Here is an 8,116-nt window from a genome sequence, read left to right as displayed (position 1 = left end):
GAATTAATATTTTTTTTGCCCACGTCATAGTATATTGGGCATAGCTTTTAGCTCATATATTGGATTGCGGTGATTCAAGTTAGGCTGCAAAGCTAACTCAAAGTTCTACAATTTTATAGTGTACAACGATAATCGATACTAATTGTTCAAATGTCAACAATTGTTGAAATAAAGAAATAGACAAAGTTTAAGATTTTGGATTGTGTGTAACAATCTTGAGGTGTGGATTGTGAGGTGGTGGATGCAGGCAATGATGAAAGGGATGGGTCATCGAGAGTAGGTGGGTCAATGGGTTAGTGGGTGTTTAAAGAGGGTAAGTTACTTTGTTTTGTTTGAGGTATTAAATATTTGGACTAAAAATACATGTATGACTTATGCCAAAATGCCCTAAATTGTATAATCAACTTGAAATTATTTTCAAATTGGCCAACATTTTCAGTTGCACCAAATACTTAAAATTGGAGATTTTATTTTTTATTTTTTATTATACAGAAAAACAAACATAGATAGATATTTTTTTTTCCTTGTAAAATAGCAATGCTATTGCAAGGTTAAAAGCACAATTGCTTATCTTTAGAAAATAATAACAAAACTTATATGAAATTGATATTCACAAGACAATATTTTTGTAACTTAATTCACATTTATGTTTCGAATTCTCTATCTCCAATGTAACTATATATATATATATATATATATATATATAAAAGAGACGAAACTTAAATACAACACCTTTAAAAATTAAACATATGTCCACTTAGGGCCCCCGACCCAAATAAAAAAGTAGGTAAATTGGGTATTAAAATCATACTTGGGGCCCAAAGGCCCCCCTCTCCTCCAAGAACATACCAGCCCAGGAACCAGCCCAACAAGGAAAAATAAGCCGTTTGACCTAATTCCAAATTAAAAAAAAAAAAGAAAAAAAAGAGAGACAGACAAGAGAGACAGGGATAGTGAGATAGAGAGACCGAGAGAGAATCAAGCATCAACTGCCACCGGCCACCGGCCACTGACCCACCGACCACGCCGCCGGCCTCTCCAACCTCCATCATCCCAATCTAACCCAATTTCAAGTATTTATTCTCTCTTTTTCAAAATCTAATACTGATATGATATATATTTCTCTGATGCTCTTTCTCCACACTATACATTTAATGTTTGCGTGAATATTTGATTGTGCTGTGTTTTTTTGGAAGAGCCGTGAAGGAGCCAACTGGGTTTATTTTGAATTCAAATATGCTTCTGTCTTTATGTGATTCACATGTATTGTGTGAATGCACATAAAGTGTTTGATGAAATGCTCTACTGGAATTCCCTTTGGTTCTTTAGAAAAAAAATGTGGGATTTTGAGGTAACTAAATGAAGTTAGCTCTTTTTAGTGTTGGGTTTCCTAGAAAGTACTAGATGAAAGTAAATGGATGGGACCTAGGTTTATGTTTTGAGTTTCCAGATATGTAGGAAATCACACATTTTCTTAGATTTCAAATGATTAAAAATCTTATCTTTTAACTTAGAAAATGTGGGAAAAATAAAATATGGTTCTTTTTCAATTTCTAATTTTCTATTTGCTTGAATTGGGTGCAATTTGAGCTGGCTTTTGGTAATGAATTTAGTTGAGGACCACGTTTAGCCATTCTTGGGTGCTGAAATCACCACCAGGCTTAGAGAAACATCTCTAATATAAAACTTTATTCAAATTCTACTGCCTCAAACCATTCCTAGAGCCTCTTTTTAAAAGTCTCCAATGATTTCATTAACCCACAATTACATCCCTTAAAATCATCTCATGAAATTTTGAACAACATTAAAGCCAAAATTCCAAATTGAAAAAAGAAATCTAGTTCAAATTTCATTTTTTCAAAAATGAAATGTGGGAAAATATATGAAATAATTTTGGTTGTACTCGCTGCATCAATTCTGTCAAACTGTTTCTTTATGTAAAGTTTCCTTTTGGTATCCTGGGGCCATTAACCTACAGTCTTTCAAAAGCCAAATATAATTGCACAAATACCTCACGCCAAGCTTGCCTTTTTCAGTATAGTGGCAATATAGTATATCAACAAACAGTCACTCCCTAGTCCCTATGCCATTATATAACTTTAAAGTTTATAGAAAGTTCTTTTTGTACACATGTGGAAGAAAAATCTTGAGAACAGCCCCTAAAAGGGGCCACAGGTGGTATGTATTGGACTTGAGGTGTCCTAACTGGGATATCTAATTATAAAGCCTCCAATCGATTGCTATGTGGTTTTTGATATTTTTGTCTGTCTGCTTATCTAAATCAGTTGAGGGTAATTAGTGATGAAATGTTATGATGATTAGCAAAATTGGATTTGTCTTCCACATCTTAAGTCACCAAAATTAATGGCAGTTTTATCTAAACATTTTTTTTTATCAGATGTTTATCCCTCCCCCCCCCCCCCCCTTATTTTTTTTCCTCTATTCTTGAGGGGTGTCTCTCTGTTTTGAGTGTTTTCAAGCATGAGCCTTTGTACATTTCAAATTGGCAGTTTATCTTTTGCATTCCATAAGCAAGTGTTTATTCTGTATTAATTTGGTTTGACTGATTTTGTGGGTTGGCATGCTATGTTTTTATTGTGATGCAAGTTATTGGGAGATTAATTTTACAGGGTAGCTTCTTTTGGTAAAAAGGAAAAAAGTAAATCAAATTATATTTTCATTCTTAAATTTTTTTTTTTAAAAGTAAATTTGATTATAAATTCCTCAACATATGCAAACTAGCCATTTGTGTGTTAACTTTGTCACTGTCATAATATCTGGTTCTTTCTATTGAGTTTCTGACTCGTTCAGTTTCTTGACTTAATATACACTTTATGGCTTTGGGTTTGCAGATTAGTGGTAAAGGAAACTAGTTATGGCCACCGAGGAGACAAAAGACCCATTCAAGGGGGTTGACTGGAAAGCTGTTGGTGGTGACATGCAGAAGGACCCTGGTGCTAAGCCTGTTATAAAGAAGCGGCTCCCAAAAAAGATTAGGCAGATTCCAGAGTGCTACTTCCTTCCTCGAAGATCCCTACCATCTGCTATTGCCTTCTATGGGTCATGTATTGCTGGTGGAATTGGTGCTGGGATGCTGCTGGAGATCTGGATAAAAAAGAAAGTTAAAGGTTTGCTCTTGATTTTAGATTCTTAATTCCTGCATTTTAATGTTGGATTGAACCTATCTTGTCTTCCAGTTCTGTTCACATTTACTTTCAGGTCATAACAACTTATTTTCTGCATTTCTAGCGGTAGACACTCATCTACTGAAGACTTGTAAAATGGTATTGCTGCACCTTGTTTTTTTTTTTTTTTAATAAACAGTAATACTTATTAGAACACATACGAAAACAGTAATAATAGTGTTTTAAATCGGGTTTATAATACATTACATAACCGGAGTACAACTACAAAAGGGCCTAACCTTTGTAGTTGTAGACTGAGGTTATAAACAGTGAACACTAGACACACACAACCAATGTGGTATTGCTACACTTGGTAGCTCATAACTGCCAACTTAAAAGTTAAAATATTGAGAAGTAAAGGAAGTAGGGAAAAAAAGAAGAAGAAAATGCCGGAAAGTGTGATCCTGTCACATTGTTTCGATAAAAGAATGCGATCTATTCTTTTGAATTGTAACAAATAAATGAGACACAGATTCCGACTATTAGAATGATGATGATGGTGATCTGCAACATTCATAATGCCTAATACTAAATTGACGGGCATGTGTAGCTGGCATACAATTTGGACAGTAGCTTTCTTCACAAAACAGTGGAAGCTATTCCCTCTCGTGGTTGTGAAACTGTTAAGTTTTTTGTTTCTTAAACACAACATATTGGACATTTTTGGAAATATTACAGATATCTAATCACTGTTGTGCTGATGCGACCAATATATATATTGTTGAAAGTCTTTATGATTATCCTATCATACTTTTGTGCTCCGGGATGGTGCTTAATGGCAATGTACCTTTGCTCTTCTATTGCAGAGGATGGAGGTGTCATATGGGAGTTTGACAAGTAGAGCCAGGATTGCATTACCGGAGTCCCTGTCTAGATCATCCTTAATGATATGTATACCAAGGCTGTAACCTATAAAGAAAGCTAAATAAGTTTTTAGTGCTAAAAAATTGGTCTTAGCAAAGTTACATGCATGTTGCACAAATTTTGTGTATGTTCTTAGCTTGGCTTTTTATTCAGAATTTTGGAAAATTGAATTACAGGTTCATTGTTATGAGGAATTGATTTCTTGGTGTATTTAGGAAAAGATAATTTATTTCTGTTGGCTATCCTTTTCTTCTCCTTCTTTATGGTAAAATATTTTGCGGATTTATATGTCATTTGTTGCATTATTATGTTCAAGGGCGGACAGAGCATTGGGAAGAAATAGTGCTTTGTGTTCTGTATTACACAGCTCCAAGCCTAAAAAAGGAGGCATGTGGTTTGTTGATGTTGAACCTAAAACTAAGAACTAAGATGAATACGCGGTGTTGGATTTATTTCTTGTTATTTAGGCTAAAATCTGACTTACATCATTTAAGTTTGAATCCATTGTCATTTTTTTATTTAAAGTTTATTTTTTGGGCTCAACTTCACCCTTAAAGTTCACGTTTGTTGTCAATTTAGGCCTTTCATCTTTGAATTTCCATCAACAATTAAAACTAAAAAAAAAAAAAATTATCTTTTAAATCAAAAATAAATTTCAAGATTAAAAAAAACCCCATATCACAAACTTAACAACATCCTACCAAAAAAAAAAAAACCGTATCACCCTTGGTCAAAACCCACTATCTACTACAAATCCAAATCAAACCCACCCAAAATTCAATAATAAAATGTTTAACTTTAAAGGGAAAAAAAATATAAATCAAACCTAAACAATCTTTTAAATCAAACCCTAACTGTAAAAGGAATCCAATGATGAACCCAATATAAATTCGAGAAAAATTGCACTAATGTTCCCTAAGATTTTTTATTATTATACTCACCTTCTCTAAAATATAAATTATTTGCATTAACCTCTCTCGAATGGTTGAAAAAAATGTTCTAAAAAAATCCCAAATAATTTTTTTTTTTAAATCCCAAATTTCCTATTAAAAGGGGCGTGGATGTGTGAAGTGTAAAATAGGAAATTCAATATTTTTTAAAGCATTTTTTCAATGATGGAAGATCAATTTAAATAGTCTGCATTTTAGGAAAGACGGATGTCTTATTTCAAACTAGAGGGGAGGTGAGTGTAATAACGAAAAACCTCATGCAAGTTCAATGCAATTTTTCTAATAAATCTAGGCATGAACACGAGCATTAAACACTAAGAATTTTGGCTTAGGCATTGGTACCTCATATCAAACCAGGCATCATGCTTGACTCTACGATCAACATTACGACCAAACAAGCTAAGGTGTCACCATTTTGGCAAGAACAGAGCTCAACTACATCATCCCTATTAACAATCCACAATCAGTGAATGAGGGAGGGAAGAAGAATGATAAGGTGAAGAAGTTGACTCTGAACACACGTAAAATTTTCATATAGTTCCATTACAAATTGGTAAGGCAATGTTAATTTTGTTGAGCATATAATTTCTTGGTCTTAGATGGATTAACCTATGAGGGGTTAGAGAGGGTTAGTTGATCCTAGAGAAACATCGTACTAACATAAAATTCATTAATGCATTCAGGGACGGAACCAGAACTTGGAGTTAGGAGGGGCAACTCTGCTGCTAGTTGTGTGCGGCAGCTCCAATCTTTGAGTTTACTGCTTTACTACTAAGGATTTTTGTTTAAAATTTTTTTAATGGCCAAATTGTTTGTTCGGGGTAAAATAGATTGATTGGGCTTTATTTTTTTAGTTTTATTATTGGTAATTTTTGTTGTTAGGCTAATTTTTTTGAGCTTGTATATTTTGTTTTAGATTTAATCTATTAATTTTTTATGTCCTTTAAAAGGGGACAAATGCTAAAACTATAAAAAAAAATTACAAATTACTAATATGGTGAGTAGTTATTGATAAGTAAAAAGTGATGCAAGTATACGAACCAATAAAAATTTGCTACCTCAATAATTTGTAAAAATGTTTGTGGCTATAACATTACTCTCAAAAGAATTGATAGCATTATTAAGGGGGGCAAAGTGTAATTTTATTGAACATAATTGCAAAAATTAGTACCAATTAATATAATAATATTTTTTAAAAAAAATTAGGGGGGGGGGCATTGCCCCCCTAGTCCAATAATAGTTACGTCCTTGAATGCATTGTCTGGGTTATTGCTTGAGACTAGTTATTTTAGGCACATGTCTCTCATTTATTAGATTTTGATACGACTAATATGGTATCATTTGATACCAAATATCTTCTCCTAACTTAGGGTATCAAAAGGTGAGCACATTTTGGAGTTCCTTGCATGTCTCATAACTCTTGAATTCCATGCCAATTGATTGCTCTAATGTGTTGCGAAACCAAGTAATGATCTTGTGGTTGTTGCTGCCCCAATCCTCAACAAGTGATGTGTAATCTTCATAAGACTTTTTCATAAGCATCTTGAGACTTCCAGCGATATAGATTTAGAATTTACATCTTTTGAGGGAACTAAGTATGCTCCAAGCCCAAATTAAGAAATTTTGCAACAAGAAAAATTAAGGATAGGAACTTGGGATCCAGCATTAAGCGAGGAAAAACCACTAGGAGTTGTTTATATAAAAAATACAAAACCCTAATTCTATTTGGTACAGAAAAAACCCTACTTATTGAATGACAAAAATACCATATGTTTTGAAATAAAAGTACTAATACACCGGATTAAATACTTGTACTTAAAGGAAAAGTAGAATTGATGACCAAAAATAAATTAAAATAAAATTTTGCTTGCCTTTCCTGCCCTGCCATTAAACCAAAAGTGAGTTGTAGTCAATTTAATTTGACTTTGGTCCCTGTCATTATCTCACATACATTACATGATACATAAAACACTATTTTTAAACTACCAATTAATGCAGTCTATTAGTTCATAAATTAAAAAAAAAAAAAAAAAATGCAGTCTATTAACTAAATGGGTGTTTTAATGAGCGGCAGTAGAACCAAAATGATAGTAAGATTAAAAATATAAGTTTGAAAATGAAGAAACTGAGAACTAAATTGAAAATACAACCAAAATATAGAGACAAAATAAAAATAAAAATAACAAATTAAACCTTATGGTTTTATAAAGTAGAAAATCTTGGGGAAAATGTTCTCTCTCCTCTATGTTTGGGATAATTTACAATTCTCTCCTTTATCTAGGAAACCAACAAATTTCTTCTTTTATGTTCAAAAAAATGAATAAATACTCCCAATTCATTACGTTTTCAATTAAATCTAACAAAATCTTTTCAAAAAGTTATTAGTCATACACCACAAAGAAGAGAAAAAGTTGAGGATTGCATTGTTATTTTCTTGGATTTCATTTTTAATCACTTGTGATTTCGTTAGATTTTTAAAAAAGTAGCGAATTGTGGATATTTGCTCATTTTCCAAAAATATAAAAAAAATTTGGCTAGTTTCAAATATAAAATGAGAACTATGAACTATTCTAAAGTACACCAAATATAAAGGGAAGGAGGAAAATGTTTTTTCCCAAAAAAATAAAAAATTTAGCACTCATCCATCCTATCATGCTATATTAAACTTCTGTTTTTCTCGGTTTGTTTGTTTCGATGGAAAATGTTGTGTGAAAATAGTTTTTTATGTTTTCCAGCGTTTGATAGTATCAGAAAAAATGAGTCAGAGGAAAACTATCTTTAGTTAACAAAAAAATATGGCTTATCTTTAGAGATTGTTTTCTACTAATGCTCTGTTTATTTCGACGATAATATTTTCTAGAAAATGAATTATTTTCCAAAAAGTATTTTCAATAAATCTATCACATTTTTCTATGTTTGGTAGCAAACTTAAATGAGTTGAAAAATAATTTCCTAACTTTCCTTATTTAGTTTGCTGTAAGATAGAGTTGTTTTCCAAAAAAATTTAGTGGAAACGATCTTTAAAAATAAGTCATAATTTTTCTATTGACCAAAAATAATTTTCCATTGACTTATTTTTTCTGATGTTTTTTTTTTTTTTTTTTTTTTGGTGAAAAT

General features: G+C 32.1%; 1 protein-coding gene across 1 annotated transcript; it reads left to right on the top strand.

Annotated features, from left to right (window-relative positions):
• The first annotated feature begins 905 nt into the window (after window positions 1–905).
• LOC126720722 (uncharacterized) lies at window positions 906–4,291 on the top strand. The gene is made up of 3 exons (XM_050423491.1): window positions 906–1,073; window positions 2,853–3,128; window positions 3,992–4,291. Exons 2-3 carry the CDS (start codon window positions 2,876–2,878, stop codon window positions 4,024–4,026), a joined length of 288 nt encoding a protein of 95 aa, XP_050279448.1. The 5' UTR covers window positions 906–1,073; window positions 2,853–2,875; the 3' UTR covers window positions 4,027–4,291.
• Window positions 4,292–8,116: the final 3,825 nt, after the last annotated feature.

The sequence above is a fragment of the Quercus robur genome, chromosome 4, assembly GCF_932294415.1.
Source record: "Quercus robur chromosome 4, dhQueRobu3.1, whole genome shotgun sequence".
In the NCBI taxonomy this organism is placed as follows: domain Eukaryota; kingdom Viridiplantae; phylum Streptophyta; class Magnoliopsida; order Fagales; family Fagaceae; genus Quercus; species Quercus robur.
This window is presented reverse-complemented; position numbering and strand designations above follow the sequence as displayed.